The 22,365-nt window shown below is 40.9% G+C and overlaps 1 protein-coding gene across 6 annotated transcripts in view; it reads left to right on the forward strand.

Annotated features, from left to right (window-relative positions):
- Nucleotides 1-2,430: 2,430 nt before the first annotated feature.
- fgfr2 (fibroblast growth factor receptor 2) overlaps nucleotides 2,431-22,365 on the forward strand; it is a 46,346-nt gene continuing 26,411 nt past the window's right edge. For 3 of the 6 annotated variants that reach the window (XM_089012810.1, XM_089012808.1, XM_089012807.1), the window contains exons 1-6: nucleotides 2,432-2,962; nucleotides 4,260-4,515; nucleotides 15,870-16,127; nucleotides 17,628-17,702; nucleotides 19,994-20,163; nucleotides 22,076-22,199. In XM_089012810.1, the coding sequence (XP_088868936.1) occupies nucleotides 4,335-4,515; nucleotides 15,870-16,127; nucleotides 17,628-17,702; nucleotides 19,994-20,163; nucleotides 22,076-22,199 (808 nt within the window). In that variant the 5' untranslated portion in view covers nucleotides 2,432-2,962; nucleotides 4,260-4,334. Of the gene's footprint in view, nucleotides 2,963-4,259; nucleotides 4,516-15,869; nucleotides 16,128-17,627; nucleotides 17,703-19,993; nucleotides 20,164-22,075; nucleotides 22,200-22,365 lie in introns of all 6 variants that reach the window. The other 3 variants (XM_089012809.1, XM_089012811.1, XM_089012812.1) reach the window with 3 other exon arrangements.

Here is a 22,365-nt window from a genome sequence, read left to right on the forward strand (position 1 = left end):
AGTGACTAGACAATCATAGTTTGCGAAAACTCTGATGTTTCCACCTCCGTCCAACAGGGCTTGGGTTGCAAACTTGGACTGTGATTGGTTAAAGCAACAGTTTCAACGACTTTGATTTTTATGCTCCAGAGCCTGCAGAACTGTTTGTGAAGGTGTCAGGTAGATTTCTGACCCTGGTAACAAATAGTGGCTGAAATGTGATTGCTTAAATGCTTTAATGCTTAAATATGAAAACGCACATCTGGAAGCAGCAGTTGAAAAGTAATGAAAGGAAGCTGAAAGTCAATTTGGAATTATTTAATAAGAATTAATGGACATAGCTTAAGTCTGTGACTGAGATATTTTTAGGCCAGCAGAGAAGGCTTTGCAGGCCTTGAAAATCTGCCACTGGTTTAAACGCATTCTTTCCATGGACAGTGCAAAGTGAGAGAGCCAATGTGTTGCTTTCAAATGCTGCTAAGATTGCATTGCCACGTTCTTTCCCTTTCACTGCCGTTTCTTGTTTTCAAACAGTGGACCAGCAGGACGAAGGAAGCTAGCGGTCCGAATAAGAACATCAATGGCACTGTGATTGATGGACCACCACAGTGCCTGGCATTGACTCCATGTAGTTTGTAGTCAACAGCTCTTGAGACTCTGCTCACCCCTGCTAACCCGCTACCCAAAAGCCAAGCCGTGGAGAATAATGATGGAGGAGAAAAATCTAATCGTGTTTGTCTTAAGTCAATAAAAATCTCCCTATCCATATGTTTGTTGGTATAATGGGAGAGAATGAGCAGAATTCAGCTCAAAGATTAGGTACAACTTGGATTGCAGAAAAACCAACACATTTGAGATTAATACCTACAGATAATTTTCGAGCACGATTGTCAAAACCAAGGCACTGGGGCCAAATCTGGCTCGCCACATCATTTTATTCGGCCCGCGACAGCAAATGAAATGTGTGAAATTCCATGATGCTTGCTAAAGTCCGAACCAAAATTTCAAATTGCCCCACATAAACCACAATAACAGTCATTATTATTGGCTTCAGATTTGAAAACTAGTTATTCATTACTAATGTGTGGAGGGGATTAAACATTCTAATGGTTTTCCCAAATTCATAACATCCTTCATTATGATTGGCTAGTCACATGATGGACTAGCCGCGAGTCAGTAGCTAGTGATACTAGCCGCTAGTCACTAGCCAATCATAGTATCGCTAGCCGTGAGTGAAAATAGCATACTGGCCAGAGCTAGCACACTGTATCGGTTCCCTTGATTTAATAGAAATGGATTTGGTTGCAAATTTACTGTTAAAGCCATTTGCAAGATGAACTTTTCAAGAAAAAAATTCACATCATTAAGTAAGGTCGGTCAGTTATTTCCTGGCACATTTATTATACATAAAATAAGGTATATTTTCTGTAGTTTTAAGGCTTATTTAGTAGAAATTTATGTTTTATGGGGACCTAGGAACGGATTATTCTCATTTTTAATGGTTTCTTATGGGAAATAAATGTTTGGCAGACGATTTTGCCTTATACACACGTTCTAGGAACCAATTAAGTTCGTAAACTGAGGTATCACTGTATTGTGATGATTTAATAGCATTTTTGTCAACCCACAATGGCTGAAGGAGGAGAAGAAAAGGATTTGTTTGCAGATATATCGTTAAAACGGTTTTCAAGACGGACTTTTCTAGAAAAGTTGGCCATCATTAAGAAAGGTCGGTCAGTTATTTCCTGGCTAATGCTACCCTCTAGTGGACTTAGTAGTAAATCACACCACACTTTCTTCAGTCTGGAATGATTCAGATGTAGCACTACTGAAGGCCTAGCAATAAAATCCACGGCCCGCCACTGGTTATTTATTATCTATCATTATCATCCTTCTTGTTATGTTATGATAGTGATAACCTCTTGTGTGTTATTGTCTTAATTCAGTTCTAATGTGTCTCGTTGTGATTGTGAAGCCATAAAAGGAACGTTCATTCTTCATTATATATGTTCATTCTGATTATCACTGGGTCAACTGGGAGTGGCATAGAGGTGACTTAATGAAGCTACAGTTTGAAATATCCGTTGTGTGCACGGATTTATCGTTAGAAAAGGAATAATCTAAAATAAATATGAGCTTTTACAGGGCCTCGAATTTGAATCCTGCTTAGGGTCTCGTGGAAACGCGGTCCAGCTCTGTTTTGGCTTAGTTCAAGTTTGGATTCAATGGTCTGTTGCAGACCGTGAGATGTCGCGTTTTATTCACTAGGGGGCGCTACAACCGTGGCGCGTGTCTCGCTTTCAATGAGCTGAAGACGATCTCACACGCTCGGATGGTTGAATGGGCGGAGGGAGGCGAGGCCCAAAAGCACTGCGGCCAGGAAGCAGCTCGAATTACAGCGGGAGGGAGGTGGTGGGGTGGGGGGCATTTGTGGCTGGGAGGAGGGAGAAAAGCAGTGTGGAGACGTAAAGAGGAGAAAAAGCCAGTAAACCTGACAAAGCGTCTGCATAAAACACTGCGTGGAGTGTCGGCAAAGAGGAAAAGGGGGACACTAACCGATGGATTTTAACCCATTTTCAAGCGGACATTTTTGGTCTTGTACCTCCTAATTTCACATCCAACCTCGGACTGACTTTTTGAGTTGACAAGTGCACAGCTGGATTGTTGTTGCGCCCGAGCAGAAGAAACTTGGTGACGAGGAGGAAAGTTTCGGTGCGACTTGACTGCCTTTTTTTAACCCCCCCCCCCCATCCCTCTTCCACGGATAAAACGTAGGATTTCTTTGAATGGCAGCGCAGTATTCCGCAAATCAGATTTGGAATATATTCTGCGATTTGATCTGAGATTGGATTAGTAAACGACATATTTCTTTTCGGAGGGTTTAGGAATTGGGAGACAATCCTCCGTTTGGATTGAGCTCATGTTCTGTCCTCCCTTATCCCTGAATGCCAAAACAGAGTTTTGCGATTTTAACTCCACTCTGGTAAGTGTTTCTTCGGTTTACGATCCAACTCAAGTTTGCATGCACATTCCATTCTCTTGCTATGTCAATGCAAAAACTTTTGACATTTTAAGTTTTAAGATAAGGTGTATATCTTCAGGGCAAAAAAAATCACATCAACCCCACCTTAGAATATGCAATCACACGTATTGACAAATGCATGCAAACACTCTGTATTGAACTTCACTGAAAGAATGTTTACCCCCCCCCAATCCACAGAAAAAAAACAATCCTTGTTTATTTTAGAAGCCGAAGAACTATACAACATTTTGCATCATTACTTTAGAATCCATTAACTTGGGTCTTGGTTATTTATTACTATGCTTAACTTTCTACATTGCTTTTATGGTGCCAATTATCCCGTGACTGCAGTTGCTTTTGTTTTTTTTCTCCACTGCTTTGGGGCCCCTAAATCACTGAATGACACCCCCACCAATTGAGAAAAAGCCAACTAATTTGAATCTCAATAGAAATTCAATCAGCGCCAAGATATTTCATTCAGAGTCTGCTTTAAATGAAGACGGTGCTTACGTTCGAAGCACAGAAACACTATTAGAAAGTACTTTCTAGTCCACTCTTTAATTTTTTACATTAATTTGTGTTATTTTGTACGCTTTTATCTTTTTGCGTTTTACCAAAGTGAAGTTTGGTGAATAGTATAGTAATGCACATTTATTAATGTAATTATTATATTAATAATTACTTCATCTTCGTGACATTAATTGCAATGCCCATTCAGTTAAATAAATGTCAAGAAAACAAACAAATTAAAAAATCGAAATATTGTATTTGTGAAGTTTGGGGAGGTAAATTAAGATCTGATGTCTGCCATAATCCGACTGCTAAATTGCACCAATGTTATAATATATGTGAATGTTACGGTTGATTTACAGAAACAGTTCTGCGGAAGCAATCAACTGGTGTCGGTCGCTCTTTACGGACCCTCAGAACAAAGTTGATTGTGATCACTGATAAAAAAAAGTCAGGTTTTAATTTGAAACAAATAACTTAAACGACAATATTTTGATGATTACTCTATGGCGAATAGCAGTTGTCTAAGCTGATTTTTCTGCATTGATGAAGCATAGAATTTGAGGTTGACTGCGTATTAACTTCTGGTACTTCACAGCTTATTCACATCTTTAGAATCGGATTGTTTGCGTGATATTGTAAAGCCTTCTACAGTTGACATGTCTGTCTTTGTCTTTCAAGACAGCTGAACCTGTGAAAAACAGAGAAAACGGAGCTCTATTAACCATTGTCTTAATTCCGTTCTCAGCCCAGGTGATCGGGTGAATTCCAGTGCCTGACAGTCCAATCCGGCAGCAGTTGATGATTGGGTGGCCCCCGTCAGATGGGATCAGTGTCCAGGGGGCAGTGGAGACGGGGGGTATGGGGAGCACTGGCCACCTCTAACGGGATGGCCTCGTGTGCCTGGCTGCTCGCTGCCGTCCTGCTATCCTTATTGACCGTCAGCGTAGCCCGTCCACCGCTAACCGCCACCAAGGAAGAGGAGCCTACTCTGGAACCTGAAGGTGAGCGGCCAAAGCGGGTTGGGAGTGATGCTTTGAGATGGAGGATAGTGTCAGTGTATGAAACTTTTGAACGGCTTGATTCTGTAAAGCAAACACAAATGGCTCATGGAAGGTGTGGTTCACACTGTAAAATGTTTTCAAAAGTATACACATTGAAAAGGGCGCAACAAACATTGACTCATTGATGTTTTGTCATCTGTTACTGATGTTTGCTACAGTTCAGGCTGTGCGTGAGTGTGAAAAGCAGTTTGGTGAAACCGTGTAGGTTGAGACGCTATTTATGCTGGCAGCATTCTCATGCCTGGAATGAAGTGAGACGGAAAGAGAGAAAGTAGGAATGCGATCATATGCTTTCACTGGCTCGGGAATTAAAAATTTGAACCTGCTGCGTTTTATCTTCTTGATTTTCCTGCAAATCAGTGTCTTAAAAGGAATTATACACATATTTTAGTTGCTGAGGTCACAAATGATTGTTCTGCAAGGAATTTTACAGATTAACTCATTCACTGCCATTCCCGAATTTATTCGGGATTTGAAAATAGGATTTAGAGCGTCATTCGGGTTTTTTTTTTATGCTTGGGTGCCGATAAAGCGCTGGCTATAGCCTCTGGCAATGTATTTTCCTTTCCACAAGGTGGCAGCATTTCCCCTTTCGCCATGTTAGCACTTTGTTCCAGCTTCAGCTGTTCTTAAAGCGCTATATAAAACCTATATGTGAGTATTGCATTGTATTTTGGACAGCCACCCTCATTTCAAGTTTATATAACTCCAGGCCCCATATAATTTATTCACTTTTTTTTCTGATGAAAGAAGAGAGTCAAATGTCTCTTACGCTGCATTGAATGTTAATGTAGTCCTAGAACTCAATATTCTGATGGTCTTGGAATTTGAGTGACAATTACATAAACCCTGGCATTGGAGTGGACACATTTTTGCACGTCTGGCAGTGAATGAGTTAAGAACATTTAGTCAAACCTTTAAACTATGCATTTTTACAAGATTAGATTAACCTTTATTAGTTAACCTTTATTAGTCTCATAATGGAGAAATTCACACCATGCTAAGTTAGGGTTTATCACACATTGGTTTTTTTCAGAGGTAGTTCGTACAAGAACACATTCAGTTTTTTGCAGATTACTTAATTTTACTTAAAAGTTGTCAATAATTAATTCATTAATCATGTTAATGGTAAGCTCATGCTGTTCAGGAGTTGATGCAGGCATACAGTTTAGTTTGGATCCGACTGTTTGACCTTGGCAGATATTTTGCCATTCTATTATTGCTTTTACGTCAATACTTCTCCATGATTTGGATTGACCTTTATTAGTCTCGCAGTGGAGACATTTATGTCAATTTTATCTCTAGTCTTGCTGTCTGTAAAGATAATGTTTGTTTTTATTTCTGTGCTAAGTGCGATTCCAAAGCCTTTTGTTGTACTGCTTTAATCTAAATGGTAATTGTTTGTTTGGCAAATAACAAAACATTACTTTTCACCCATTCCCAACACCCGCACAAAGACTCAGTATTCATCGTTCAACTTCTCCTGGCCTTTACTTTAGAGGTCAAGAATGATTGTTGTGTTGATGAGAGGTTGTCCTTCTCACTTTGTTGTGAATCAAAGGACAAACAAAGGGACATCAGAGTCGCCAGGTGTTGTCTCTGAAGCTTTGTTATACGTCTTTAAAGTCTTTAAAGGACAACCGACGTCTCCGGACAAGTTGTGTCCATAATTTGTAAAATGGCTTCAAATGACTTCTACTGAGCGTATTTTACAAAGATTCCAGATACAGCTATATTCTACGTTTTAAGACTCATGCTGAATATTCCGGAAGTCTTGTTTTTGAGTTGGTGACGAATCCTCACGTTACGTCACTGAAGGAACGCCCCTGACCGAAAAAAGGACACATTGTAGCAGTCCTTCCATCACGTCAATGCATTTTGCTGTACCTTGTTTGGTCTGAAAACTTCGTGTAGCACCAAAAAGAGGCAGAAGAGGGCGACAAAGCTCCGTGTAAGGAATTAATCAGCCCGTTTCCACAGGCTGATTAATTCCTTACACAGAGCTTTGTCGCCCTGTTCTGCCTCTTTTTGGCGCTACATTTCCCACACCCAAATACAGTAAAGTCTCGTTATATCGATATCGGATATATCGATAGTCCCGGTTATATCGATACTATTTCTATGCACGCACGGAGAAAATTACATGCAAACAGGGTCGGATATATCGATAGTCCCGGTTATATCGATATTTTTTCGGACTCCCTTGAATATCGATATAACGAGACTTTACTGTACCTCAAAATGGCACGGAATACATTCTTTAATCGATTGCAAACATGTATGCTTTCCTCTTCAGAACTATTTGAATGATATTCAGAACTGGATGAGTAACAAGAAATCATATTCTCCGAATCTGAAGCCATTGTTTTGATTCTCCAGCAAGGCAAGACGTCTTGGGGTGACACCCCGAACAAGGGGGCGGGACCTTCTGAAACTGGCCACTTCCGGGTTCATTTTTTTGCAGATTTTGGACACTTTAAGTCATTTTTATTGGTGTTTTGCATTTGACTAAAAATATCATACTGCGTGTTTTGGCTATTTTAGATGCTATAAAACGTTTTTCTGATGTCAGTTAGGAAACAAAAAAGTGATGTCGGCTGTCCTTTAAATGAGATGACATTGATTTGTACCAGAAAAAGTCATGTGACTGCAGATTCAGATGCTTTGTTATTCAGAGTGTGGTCCAACTGCGCCGTTTTTTCCAACCTACTCCGACTGATGTCCCCTGGAGAGCGTTCATGTTGAAAAGACAGAATGGCTGCCGATCCCACCTCCTCTGTCTTAATAAAACCCTCCTACGGAGAAGTCTGGGATTCCCTCCAACCCGCTCTGCCCTCAGCATGGGAGTAAAATAACTTTAGATGGGTGAGATTGTGTATCAGCGTAGTAGTAGAGCTCATGCGACCCTGCGAGTTTTTCTACCTGTAGCATTTCTAGCCAAGCCAGTGTGGTGGTTAAGGCCCTTCACAACAGAGCCATTGTTGTCACTGAAGCCGCTGTGGTATCTGTGGGAGCGTGTTTACCTTGTCCAGGCGCACTCCCGTTTGCACTTTGACAATGGCGCCGAACACAATCCTTTGCGTGGGCTTTCTCTAGATCACAGGCTTTGCTTTTGCATATGTCGAATAAAAGTGGTACGCTGGAAGGCGGCCCAAAAGCAAGTGCAGCTGACAAAAGTCAGTTCATGACTTGGCCCTTGTCCTGATTTCCCCGCCAAACTTTGTTCTTAACAACAACAAAATACTTCAGTACAGCACGTCGACCAACTTCTCCAAATGGTTGAGTGGTTAGAAAATTAAAGACAACAAGGTTGAGTCTTTAATGTTGAGACTGACACAATTAACTCATTCACTGCCATTCACGAATGTATTCGGGAATTAAAAATATGACGTAGATTTGTTCAGGTTTAGTTTTTTCTTGTTTGGGTGCCGACAAAGCGCTGGCCATGGCCTCTGGCAATGTTTTACCATTCCACAAGGGGGCAGAATTACCCTTTTTTTCCATGGTTGCGCTTTGTTCCAGGTTTAGCTGTTGTTAAAGCACTATATAAACCTATACTGTATGTATGTGTTGCATTGTATTTTGGACAGCCGCCCTAATTTCAAGCTCAGATAACTTTGTATATACAGTAAAGTCTCGTTATATCGATATTCTCGGGAGTCGGAAAAAATATCGATATAACCGGGACTATCGATATATCCGACCCTGCGCGCATGTAATTTTCTCCTTGCGTTCATAGAAATAGTATCGTAATAAGCGGTACTATCGATATAACCGATATCGATATAACGGGACTTTACTGTATCTATCCATATATAATTTAGGAATTAACTCTTTTTTCTGATGAAAGAAGACAGTCTAAGTTTTCTTACGCTGCATTGAGTGTTTATGTAGTTCTAAAACTCAATATTCTGTGGGTCCTGGAATTCGAGTGACAATGACAAAAACCCTGGCACTGGAGTGGGCACATTTTTGCATGTCTGGCAGTGAATGAGTTAAGATTTGGAAGTTTTTTTAAGGCAGGCAGTTTTCATTTCTTTCTTGTTGACTGTGTGAACGCTGAAATTATTGTCTCGTCTCGACAGATTTATATTTGTTTGATTTTCCACGGATTAAAAACATAAATCCACGTATGCTGTCAGCAGTCATGGTGTGGTATTGGTCAAGGGTGTGAGAAGATGCCCTGTATGTTGTGTGTTTATAACCGTTTTGCAACACTGTGCTGTCTCATAATTGTAGGAGGGCAGCTGTAAAAGTATAAAAGTGTCACTTGGCTAGCTAATGACATGGAAAATGTGTGTGTTTGTGAAGGGGGGATGGTTATGACGTTGACAATAGACCTGAACTCCAACCTAACACCTTAAGTGCCCCTAGTTCACAGCAGGAGGCAGAGGTGATGATAGAGAAAAACAGTAATAGATTACTATATTACACGAGTGTTAATTACTAGTTAATGGAGCTTGCCTTTAACACATAAGTGACAGTTTTTTCCTTGATTTGTAACCTTTCCCATTAGGCAGAATGGATGATGAGCGGATTTAAATGCATCAAAGATACAATACATCCCGTTTTATATCGCGCTTTTACAACAGCTGCAGCTGTCACAAAGCGCTTGACAAAACATTTGACATAAAGTAAAATAATAAACACAAGACATAACTTAAGCACAGTTGTGAAAGCCTGACCACTTTTCGCTTATGTGTTTTGTTGTTGAAAGCAGCTTGACAGGAAATAGGAGAGAATCAAAGTGTCCTTCCACCAGTAGATCAGAAACGTCATGCACAAAACATGCATACATACTCTACAAGAAAATTTCAAAGTCTACAAGAAGCTGTAGCATCCATTGGACAAAAAAAAAGAGATAGGTTTACTTTCCCATGTAATTCCGTTTCAATTCCAAGCGGTGACTCTCACTTCCAAATATGCATTGTGGATACTGGGAAGATAAACTGCACAACAACAACAAAGTCTCTTTGTGGCTAGCTGTTAGCTATCTAGCTGACTAGCTATTAGCGATATATTAGCTATCAATTGGTTTTCGATTAGCTAGCTCGCTTTCTATCTATTTGAGTTATTGTGAGGGGACGCTGGCACGTGTGGCTGCCGCTGCTCACCCACATAAAAAAAACTTATCCTGTGACTGTAAAGTGACCTTGAGAGTTTTGAAAGGCGCTTATAAATGTAATTATTATTGTAGCAACAAGGCAAAATGCACTCCTTCATTTCTCAGTAGCTTTGTGATGAGAGCAATCTCAATGAGTCATTGGCTTGTTTGCGTCACAGTTTTGAGGTTGAGGGTTTGAATCTGGTCCTTTTCTTTCATGTGTAGTTTGTATGTTTTTAGGCTTTCGTAGGTATTCCGCCATCCATCATACACATTAGTTTCGTTGAAAAATGTAAATCGTACTTCAGTATGAATGTGTGTGGGACGTTATACTGTGTACATATGTCATGGAATTGGCGGGTGATCAGTCATGTATCCTGCCTCGTGCCAGAAGTCGGCAGAAATTGGCTGTAGCACAACCCTCGTGAGGATAAGCTGTATAGGAAATGGATGGATGGTGCCTGGTGAGTGTCCGGAATGTCATCCAAAAGCAATAGTATAAGTTCCACATGGAAAGTCATTTGGAGGTTTCTTTGCCTATCGAGAGATAAGACGTAACCAGAGTTGAAAGGGGTCGGGTGGGGTTCAGGGAAAGCCTTGATTGGGAATGGGTGGCGAGGGGTCAGGCAAAATGAAGGGGGCCGTTGCCATGGTTGGTTCACGGAGCCTCCCCTTTGTCATAGCATAAAAAGCAAAGATGGGATTTGAATGTGAAAGGAGGAAAAAAAGAGAAAGAAAAGAGGGGAAAAACAAGAAAAGAAAGAGAGGGATTTTCTACGTGAGCGGGATGCAAAGGTAATGGGGGGTATAAGAGGAGTTGCAGAGAAGATTTAATTCAGTAAAGTGTATGTGTGTAGGTTCTAAGATGAGATGGCAGTCATTACATTTGGTCAGGGATAAAAGAGATAGTAAAGTGGACTTTCAGCCGGATTGACAAAAATAAGCAAAGTTATTGCTTTTTGACATTTTGCCACTTTCCACGTCACTGCGCCGTCTTGTCCGATGAGATGGGGCAGACTGAAACATTAGGTCGGATGGATGAAAAGGTTTCTTCAGTCGTCATCTATTGGCTATAGGGCTATTTAGGTGGCTAGCAATCTGGTAGCCATCTATTGGTTATCTATTAGCTATCTACTAGCTGGCTGGCAGGCTTTCTATCTATTTAGCTATCTGTTAGCTATATAGCTATCTGGGTGACTGGCTATGTGGGCAGCTATCCGTTGGCTATTTAATAGCTATCTACTAGCTGGCTAGCTAGCTTTCTCTCTATTTAGCTTTCTATTGTCTATATGACTATCTAGCTGGCGATCTATCTGCCAAGCTATGTATTAGCTATCTACTAGCTGGCTAGCTAGCTTTCTCTCTACTTAGCTTTCTATTGGCTACATGGCTATCTAGGTGGCTAGCAATTTGGTAGCTATCTATTGGCTATCTATTAGCTATCTACTAGCTGACTGGCAGGCTTTCTATCTATTTAGCTGTCTGTTAGCTATATAGCTATCTGGGTGACTGGCTATCTGGGCAGCTATCCGTTGGCTATATAATAGCTATCTACTAGCTGGCTAGCTAGCTTTCTCTCTATTTAGCTGTCTATTGGCTATATGACTATCTAGCTATCTGGCTAGCTATCTATTAGCTATCTACTACCTGGCTAGCTAGCTTTCTCTCTACTTAGCTTTCTATTGGCTACATGGCTATCTAGGTGGCTAGCAATTTGGTAGCTATCTATTGGCGATCTATTAGCTATCTACTAACTGGCTGGCAGGCTTTCTATCTATTTAGCTATCTATTAGCTATATAGCTATCTGGGTGGCTGACTATCTAGGTAGCTATCTGTTGGCTATCTACTGGCTGGCGCGTGTGGCTGCCCCTGCTCACCCGCAGAAAAAAGTGTCTGTGACTGTAAAGTGACCTTGAGACTTTTGAAAGGCGCTTAGAAATGAAATGGATTATTATTATTATATCTGTATTTCTTTGAAGGTGTCGGATGTTTTGCTCCTCATCCGAAGAGTTTCGTCAGTGAACTAAAGTTGTGCTGGTAACTATGGGCCTATATATTTATCCCTAATGGACAGAGGTTCTCTGCTCTGGTCAGAGGTCCTCTGCTCTGATATGTCCCTGCTCTGGTGGAGCAGTTGAATACTCCCTGAAGCTAATCTGATTACCTTTGTTCTGACAAAACTATGAAAACTCGATATTCTGTGGGTCCTGGAATTCGACAAAACTACAGAACAAAAGAAGTAATCAGATTAGCTTCAGGGAGTAGTCCACTGCACCCCCATCGTTAGAGCAGCGACCTATCAGAGCAGAGGTCTGGCACCGCCACCTCTGTCCATTAGGGATATAAATAGGGCCGGCCTACCAGCAAAATTTTTGCTCGCTGACGAAGCTCTTCAGATGAGGAGCAAAACGTCCGACATCTTCAAAGAACTACAGATGATGGCTGAAGAAACCTTTTCATCGATGGACCACTACTGTACGACAGAGAGCCTACCTGATTTGGCAAATAAGTTTTTTTGACTTACTCCTTGACATCAGATACACATTTTGCCATCGAGATTGGAGTGGGACACTCTCATCTCAAATTTGACCAATGGAATCACTGTCAGAAAAGACAAAGAGATCTTTTCTTCCCTCCGAAGCTGATAGATATTGAGCAAAACTACGTATGTTTGTAATAGAGATGAGTGAAATTTCCCTAACCCCTCCTGTGGTGAAGAGGGGTGGGGGTATTCAGCTTTCCCAGGAATGAAAAATCTGTCTACTTAACTTTTCAACCCAGCATGTTTCTTTCTACGTATGTGTTTGCATTAGTTTGCATGGTCGACGCCTTTGTTTTTATAAACTTTGTATCCATGTTTTTTTAATCCCACCCTTTAAGGCTCCTTGTGGTTTCTGATGTGTTCTCAGTATGTTTACATGTGCTCACATATGACACAGATTCCCATGAACAGTCAGGCGAGTTTGAGGTGTCAACAGGGTCAGGTCAGCCGGGTCAGGGGTGAGAGCGTGGAGGTGGGTTTTTGGAACGGGGGGGAAGGAGAGGGCAAAATGGAAGGTGAGGTGAAAGAGAGAAACCGTGAGGCAGTGGGAGCTGGAGATGATGGAGTGGCACAAATGGAGCCAGCAGAGATAAAAAGTAATGAGGGCAGAACTAACACGTCAATGCTTTCTTTAATTAAGCACACCATTTGGAAGTCCGCTTCTGTGTCTTGTTTTTGTTTATGTAACACAATCAGTTCCTGGATAGTCATTTATCTCAGATTTGTTTGGCTTTGGAAAAAACTAAATCCCATGGGAAATAATAGAAGGAGAAACAATCCATTTCCAGTATCAAACTGTGAATAGAAACAGATTTTTTTGTGAACTAAAACGGAGGTTTGAAGTATCTTTTGACCAGGATTAACTAATTCACAAATTTATTCCGGAATTGAAAATATAACGTAGAGCGCCATTCCCGAATTTGTTCAGGTTTTGTTTTTTCATGTTTGGGTGCCGATAAAGCGTTGGCCATTGCCTCTCGCAATGTTTTTTTCTTTTCCACAAGGCGGCGGTTTTTCCTTTTTTTGTATGTTAGCGCTTTGTTCCAGCTTCAGCTGTTGTTAAAGCGTTATATAAACACAATATGTATGTATTGCATTGTATTTTTGACAGCCACCCTCATTTCAAGCTCATGTAACTCCAGAACCATATAATTTAGGAATTAACTAGTTTTTTTTTCTGATGAAACAAGACAGTCTACGGTTTATTACGGTGCATTGGATGTTTATCTGTAAAACTCAATATTCTGTGGGTCCTGGAATTCAAGTGACAATGACAAAAACCCTGGCACTGGAGTGTACACATTTTTCCACATCGTCTGGCAGTGAATGCATTAATAGCAAAAGACTTTTGTGAACTAAAATGGAAAATTCGAAGTAGCTTTTGACCAGTATTAGCTGTCAATTAGTGTAAAATGAACTTGTATTCATGTTATATTCAGAAGTTGTTGGATACTCTGAAAAAGAGGCTTAATTTGGGTGTTAACTTTGACATACACAGTCGCTTCCAATGTGTATTATTTGTAGTTCGTTGTAAACAGACTACAATATATCAACGGGTGTGGTTGTTTTGTCAGTTTCAAATCACTCCTCTAAAATTAAGCACAAAGAAACTTGAAAGGCCTACAAGCAGCACGTTGTAAAACACAGCAAGAATAGATTCTGTTATTCAGCACGAGACACCTTCCCTCTTATCAGACCACACGCGTAGCTAAGAATGGTGAAGGAAGGGCTAATTATTTTGAATCACAGGGAAGAAAGTAAAAAAAAAAGACAATACAGGAACTGTACCTGTGGTGTGCGTGTGTGTGTGTTTACTCAACCGAGGGGAACGTTTGGAGGCATGCACACATGCCGCGTCTGCTGGCTTGCGGCGGAATTTCCCTTCCTGTTGAGGCTGGAGTGTGTGTATACGCGACACTTAACATACACGTACACACAGCAGGACATGATGTGGGTGCAACGTGTTTGAAAGATGTGTTTGTTAAAGCACAGGAAATGTGGGGAAGTGCGGCAACCTCCATAATTGCATGCATCAACCTGAAGCCAATTGCTCGAAATATCCATTCATCTCCATGCGGATACCATGACTTCCATTTTCCTGACGCTTTCCCTGTGGACTCACGGTCATTTTTGTGCTGCAACAAAGAACAGAACTTTGATTGATTTTTTAACTCATTCACTGCCAGACATGCACGTTAATTTTACCCCTAATTGACAGTTAATACTGGTCAAAAGCTACTTCAAATTTCCATTTTAGTTCACAAAAGTCTTTAGATATTAACTCATTCACTGCCAGATGTGCGAAAATGTATCCACTCCAGTGCCGGGCTTTTGTCATTGTCACTCGAATTCCAAGACCCACAGAAAATTTAGTTTTAGGACTACATAAACATTCAATGCAGCGTAAAAAACCTTATACTCTCTTCGTTCATCAGAAAAAAAAGTTATTTCCTAAATACTATGAGTCTGGAGTTATATGAGATCGAAATGGTGGCGGCTGTTCAAAATATAACGCAATGCATACATATTGGTTTATATAGCGCTTTAACAACAGCTGAAGTTGGAACAAAGTGCTAACATGGAAAAAAGGGAAAACATATTGTCAGAGGTCTGGCCAACGCTTTATTGGTACTCAAGCAAGAAAAACCAAAACCCGAACTAATTCGGGAATGGCGCTCTACGTCATAATCCCCGAATAAATTTGTGAATGGCAGTAAATGAGTTCATGTCAGTTGTAAAGGCTTTCAAACATTGCACTTGGCTGTATTTGACAGCATCGGATTTCCCCTGTGTTGTGGTATAACACAGTCTTATCTTTAAGTCCCATGACCATCCCGTAGACAGATTCAGATTTAGGATCTCTGCTCTATTTGGGGCAGAGCAGCCTTTCCATCCTCTTTTTGCGCCAGCTGATCTCGTGCAGTAGTTATAGCTCTTCTACGGACATTTCATGAATGAGAATAACCAAGTCGGAAATGGAAAATGGGCAATTTTAAGTCAATGCCAGGTAGGGGGTTTAAAGTTATGTCATGATACAGAAACAGAGAAAATCCTCCACCAAACCCAAACACATAACACTTGCTTTCTTTCTGTCTCAACAACTTCCATCTTCGACCTCTTTGGCTGCTGTTTTACTCAGGTATGCATTTTTTTTAGATTGCAGTGTATCAGTTATGCATACTCATATTTTCTCTCTTTCACACAGACACACACTGCTTAATATCTCAAATAACATTAGTTGCGGTTAGGAGCTTTCTCTCCATACAGCCATGTCAAATTCTCTCATGCTAACAATGCATCGGTTTATTTTTTATCATTTTTCACCCTGCTGTGGCTTTTGCATGTTCTCCATCAAAAAATGCCAATCACACTGTAAGTTTGTTTTTGTGACTGCTGTTTTTTTTTTCCTGAGGACTTTGTAACAAATATTTCACTGGGAATACATAAAGGTGACTTTTACAAATATATATATATATTCTGCTCTGCTTGCATAAGTTAATTGAATTGCATCCATTTGGTGGTGTTGTGGTGTTTTTGTTTCTTACAGTATGGCTTGTCTCTTCCTCTCTTTCCTCCTTCCTGTACACCCTTTTCATCCACTCCAACTCCCCCTTTCCTCTCCTCCTCCATCCTCATTCGCTTTGCAGACGCATCCAACAAATACCAAATTTCTAAGCCCACTGTGTGCTCTGTGCACCCGGGGGATGTGTTGAAGCTGAGCTGCCCTCTGCCGGCAACGGGGACCATCACCTGGACCAAAGACGGCAGCTCTCTGGGCACCAACAACCGCACACTGATAGAGCAGGAGGTGCTGCAAATCCGTGATGCCACGCCCAAGGATTCGGGGTTGTATGCCTGCACCAGTGTGGGCAAAGAAACGGTCTGCTTCATAGTAAATGTCACAGGTGAGTCAGGGCCCAGGCACGGAAAGGAAGGACAGGACAGTGTTAGTTCATACAATTAGGGCTTTATTTTTATGGCTGCCCTAAACCTACTCACTATGTGGTGTAACTCCTTTACAGAGGCAATTTAGACCCAGTAGTAATTGTACAGACTAATGAAGGAGGGCGGATCTTAGAGAGGGAGGTCTACACCACCGTGGGAGTGATTACAGACAATTTCAAATGGCTCCTATCTTTTCATTTAAATTCACAATGTTATCCAAGGACTGTCATCGAAAAGTAAAGTAACTTGGATACATGTAATTACTTTTTAAATGTACTTTTAAAAATCCTCATCTCACTCCTTGGATGATGTCCGTCCCCCATTCTGTTGCAATCACTCATCATGTTTGGGGGTCACTTCCCCGAGTACTCCGAAAACCATTGGCACGACCGTCACCTTTACCTTCCAGGCTCGCTCCAGCTCCTCTCTGAGCCATTGGTATTTCTGTAGTTTCTCCTGTTCCTTCTTTCTGATGTTTCCATCACTTGGGACCGCTACATCCACTACAATGGCTTTCCTTGTTTCTTTATCTCTGATCAGGATACTGTATCTGGTTAGTTTGCCATTACCATCTTTCCAGTCTGTATCTGGAAGTCCCACAGTATCTTTGCTCGATCATTCTCCACCACCTTTGGAAATATTTCCCATTTTGGCCTCTGGGTTTCCAGTCCATACCACCACAGAGTCATCAAAGGTCCTAAGGAGTGATTCCTGACCACCAAAAAGCCCTCAGTCTTCTCAGTTGAACAAAGAATTGCAGTCACTTTTTCATAGAACACCACTATATGAGAAGAATCTATTCTATGGTTAAACTGCAGTGAGATATGAGACATTTTAAACTTGTGTACAACTAACAACGAACATTTGGCGAATTTGGGACACCTATTCAGTCAGCCCATACTTACAGTATTTTTATATTTGACCAAATTGTGTCACAGGCCATTTACGGTCCGCATGAATGTACCCCTGCTCTACAGTCCTGACATGTCGTAATGCAGAAGCATTTAGTAGCAATAGTAGAAGTCGTAGTAATAGTAGTAGTGGTTGTGGTGGTGCTCATGATAATACATTCAATGAATTTATTCGTACAATGGTGCACAAGGTTGCTGCAGTCTGCAATTGAACAAAAATAGTCCTCTGCGTCATTAGAGTCTGAAAGAAGTTTTATTTGGAAAATCACGTTTGGCCTTCTACATGTACTGAAATGAAAACCCAGGAGCTAGCAAAAATGGATATTAAAAAAGGGGGCAAATGTTTGAATGATGAGTCAGGAACGGAAATAGCCACAAATTCCCATCCCAACAAAGAAAGCTCCATTTTTAAGAGACCATATTAGTAGTACTACTTAAAATACATGTTCATCATGAGAAGCAATTCTGGCTCAAAACAAAGTGGGGGCCACTGCTTAAGGATCTGCACGGCCTTAGAAAGGGGTCAGTAACCCAAGTTACTCTGTGCAGATGCCATCTCGTCGGGGGATGATGAGGATGATACAGAGCGAACAGAAGACACAAGGGCGGACGGAGAACAGCTCAGTGAGTATGGGAGGGATTTACATCTGGAAAAGATGATCTCAGCTTAATTACTCGACCCCTCCGATGACAGAGAATTTGGCTTTATTATATGTGTTTGATTTGTTTGTAGTTTTCATAGACTGAACAAATCAGCTTGTGTCTCACAGGTAGCCAAGCCTCTTGAAGCCATTTGGGTTGCCAGTCAGTAAACTGGATTTATCTATTCACAAAAGACATACATGTGGATACAGTTACCTACTTGATGGGTTGTATATTTGAGTGGGTCTAAGCTACTGTATGTGTGTGCACTTTGATATTCAGACTAGATTGTACTCAAATGAGCGAATGAATTGTACATAATCCAAGCAGAATGATTGATCAACTCACACTGTTTGAAAAAAAACAAAACAATACGTTTGTTTGATTGGTAATGTCAGCTATTTGGCGGAGACTTAGTGGAGCTGTCTTTCGGAGAGAAGGGTGGGTAACACTGATGTCATAATGAAGGCAGAGGGCCATGTGTTTGTCATATCATAGTTTTTCTGGTTGGGAGCTTTCCTCAACTTGGTTTACTCCGGCAAAAAAGTCACATGATAAAATTGTGAAAGTGAACTCACTAAGAAAAAAACGATTTTTACAACACTGGGGACGAGTGAGTGAAACCAAAGGTTGTAGGAAGTTCATACCCAAGTTTAATAGTTTTTGCATCAAGAATCGACATTGAGCCTTCTTAAATAGCAACCGAAAGCTATTTTTTGGAACAAGAGAAGACTTTCCTTTTCTAAATACTCATTGCCCAACCAAGACAAACAATACTAATTGAAACCTGAATCTGGATGTTTTGTTTTTCCCATAAGTAAAAATGAAAACGACTCAAAGTGCAGGAGTTAGATAACCTCAGCTGACCGTGGGTCAACCTAAGATAAGCATCCCTGGCTGTGGGTCCAGATGTGGTCGTCCAACGAGAGTGCAATGTGTCCTGGGCACCACAGTAGTTGGTCACTACATCCGGTGAGAGGTTGGAGGGTCATCTCGTTTGAAGTGTTGCACCTCCGGACGGAGGGCATGGGAAGCAGCAGTGCTCAACTTTCATGTGTGAGCCTCATCCTACAACCTGGCTGCCACTTTGGGGGTCAGAGGTCATTATGGTGAGACAGGATTCCAATGGGACAGTCTTCATCTAATCTGTCTGTTGGAATGCAAGGTGTTGACAAGGAAAAAGCATTTGAAGACAGTCAAGGGTAAAGATACCAAGAAGATGGAAGACTGATAGAGCGAACGGATACCATTAGAAAGACTAATTATAGTTGAGCACTTAGCATACAGTATGCATACATCCAGGAAGGAAGAGTAGACTTGACTCTCCAACAATGTGCTTCTTGTTTAGTTGTTAAATACCAATGAAAAAGATTCAGGCTGAACGGGCTCTATTTACATCGATCAATATTCTGATGCATCGTAAATACATTTTTGAAAGACAGTTGTGGTCTGATGGGTGGGAATTCCCTCTGCTGTTTGTCAATTGCGCAAGAGGGGAAGTGATGGTGTGGAAGACCGTTTAGGATGCCGTGAAAACTCTCTATTTTTTTTCCTACCGAGGCCCATCTGCTTTGGCAATCATGCTCCCAGGTGCATGGAGAATGGGGTAGGAAGGGTCCTTGGAAGAAAATCTAGCGAGTTGCCTCCTAGGCAAAATGTGGAGAAACAAACACAACAAGCTCAGAGAGGCGGACAGATGTTTAAGAACCGCTATGAGTTTGGTGAACTCATGAGATCCTTTTTGCTCGCTTCTATTTTCTCCCTGACAACACATAATGATTTTCCAAGGGCAATAAGCATCTGTGGTCCTGCTGTTTGCATCGTGCCAAGTCACAGGCAGATAAAGCGGGGAGCTATAGGGATCGGTGGAAATGGAGTAAGAAAAGCTGCTAAATTATATAGATGAAATTGAATGTAATAGTCCAGTTACCCTCTTGGCAATAGCCAAGTACCTTTTCTCCTGGACAAAAGTTTGTTTGTTTTCATCTTGGAAAACATTGTCCATTTTTTAAAGGATGAAAATGTGTTTTCATTGACCTGTGTGAGTGTTCCACCTCTGGGTTGAGTTCTTCAGGCAGTGTCTTAACCAGTGTCGGCAAGGGTCTATGGTCTTGATAATTGTCGGCAAGGGTCTATGGCTTGTTGGATTCAGGGAATTTCTACTCTTGGCTTTTGTGCAGACCCTCTTATCACCGTCTTCTGTCCCAAAACCATGGAATTAACACTGACGACATGTTTTAGAGTTCTCAGTCTAACTGGCCAATTGTTTGCAGGCGCCCCATACTGGACCTCGGCTGCAAAGATGGAGAAAAAGCTGCATGCAGTGCCAGCTGCCAACACAGTCAAGTTCCGCTGTGCTGCAGGAGGCAACCCCCGGCCCAAGCTGCACTGGCTTAAAAACAGCAGGCCTTTCCACCAAGAGGACCGCATGGGAGGTTATAAGGTAAGACAAACACTACTAAATCATTCTTGTGTTTATGTCTGATGTCAGACTTTCCCATCTCTGTGCTATAATCCTTCCAGCCATTTGCGGTAATAGTCCAATTTGCTTTTTCTAATATTTCCAAATGTCCTTTCACCTCGTTTTCATGCTCCAACGAAGACGGGTGAAATAAGGATAGGGTTTATGCTGTGAAATGGGCATTGCTCATCCTTGAGCCTCCTCTCACTGGGGGTCTTTGCAAAATATCTCACTATAACTCTTTAGAGAGCCAGGCGTGGGATTTAAGGCCGGAAAACGCCCACAGGCAGTATGAGAAATTGGGTAGTATCAGATGTAAAGTGAGAAGAGCTTGAGGTAACTCAATCAGGGAAAGCAGGGCCGACTTCCTATCATTTGTGTGGAGTTGTCATTTCAACAATTGTAACTCATCTTTTATTAGAAATGTCCGTAATATTTTCCTTTGTCAAAAGAAGAATAATCACACGCGGGAAGTAAATTAAATGATTGTAGCAAAACAGCTAAAGGCTGATTGTGTTAACATAGCTGCTACTATTGCATCTATTATACTGCCTTTAGCAGGTTTATTACAATGCAGACAAAAAACATCCAGGTGAAAACGATACATTCAGCCTTTAGACATTAGACAAACCTCAGGCAGCTCAGTTTGTTGTTTTTCTTTTTTTTTGTCCACAAACGTTAGACAAACGAATTACCTGAGCCCAAGGCTGTGGCATAAGCTTCCCTTTGTGTGAGATGTGGGCTTGTCTCGCTCCAGTCACTCTGAATGTAGACAGAAATTGTTTTTTATTGTTGCTTGGTCATGTGGACCCCACACACTGATGCAACTCATTTAGCGCCTTGGAATAATAAAAAGAAGTACGGTAGGTTGTGGTTTTACAGTCCCCAACATCGGTTTCAATGTTTGAAAGACATCATCAACAACTACTTTTGGTGGCGGTATTAAAATATGACTGCTCATAATCGGCGTGCTCAGTTAGCACCACAATACCGTCATACCTCGAGTATCAGAAGTGTGTACTATTCGAAAAGCGATATGCTCAAAATCAGAAACTATTTACTAGTCCACAACTAGGGGCTAATACACTATGCAGAAATAATAAAATAAATAAAATAAAATGTCAGATTTACGTAAATCACAACAAATATGTCGGGTCAATGATTTGGTCAATGTGGTCAAAAACTGATGTGTGAAAATCACAAATTTTCTGGTCAAAATCTGATTTGGTTGATAACAGATGTTTGAAAACCAAGGTGTAACGTAAAAAAATATAGCGCCCTTTTTTGGTCTCAATTGCAACCCTTTTTAAAAATATATTTACCAATACACACATATGTGGTCTATGCATATATTGACTTCTATTAGAAAACACAATACAAAATCTCATATATGAACATGTATTATTCCAATGTATTTCAATATATTTTTATTTCGTAAGGGACTCTATTTATTTATTTTTGTTTGTTTTAATTGGTTCCTATATTTACTGTAATACCTGTTGGCTTTACGACTGCATTAGGTTAGTGGTAGACGACTCCGTGTTTCGACTTACACATTTGCATAAGGGCATATATGCGGAAACAACTCTGTCATAAACAGAGTTCTTTGTAACCAACTGATAAATTACATAAAAGCGGGAACATGTTGCAACTGTACTCTGTCATTTTACCTTAAACTTCAGTCATTTGGATTCCATGAAATATGAAAAAAAATGAAATGAGTTGTTGTATTATCCTTACACTGAAATATTTGGTAGGTGAAATTGATCATCTTGACCGTCCATCGCCTTCTTTTAATTTAAGATTATTTTCCTACGCATTCTCTTCCTCTTCCTTTTAGATCTCTGTGAGTATTTTTTTTTCATTTTATGACTCCACCAACTTGCTCCTGCAGGTACGAAGTCAGCACTGGACCCTTATTATGGAAAGTGTGGTTCCATCGGATAAAGGCAATTACACCTGCTTGGTGGAGAATGAGTTTGGATCCATCAGCCACACCTACACCCTGGACGTTGTCGGTCAGTATTGATACAATGTAAAAGTCTTAGTTGATGTTGATTTAGGAGTACTGAGGTGCTAGGGGTCGGTGGTGGGAGGGCTATGGAACTCACAATTCAAAATGTATGTTTGTTTCAATTAGAAGTCAATTAGAAGATTGTACTGGTTTGTATTGTGAACGGGTCA

This window comes from Hippocampus bargibanti, linkage group LG13 (genome assembly GCF_051943395.1).
Source record: "Hippocampus bargibanti isolate YZ-2025 linkage group LG13, ASM5194339v1, whole genome shotgun sequence".
NCBI lineage: Eukaryota > Metazoa > Chordata > Actinopteri > Syngnathiformes > Syngnathidae > Hippocampus > Hippocampus bargibanti.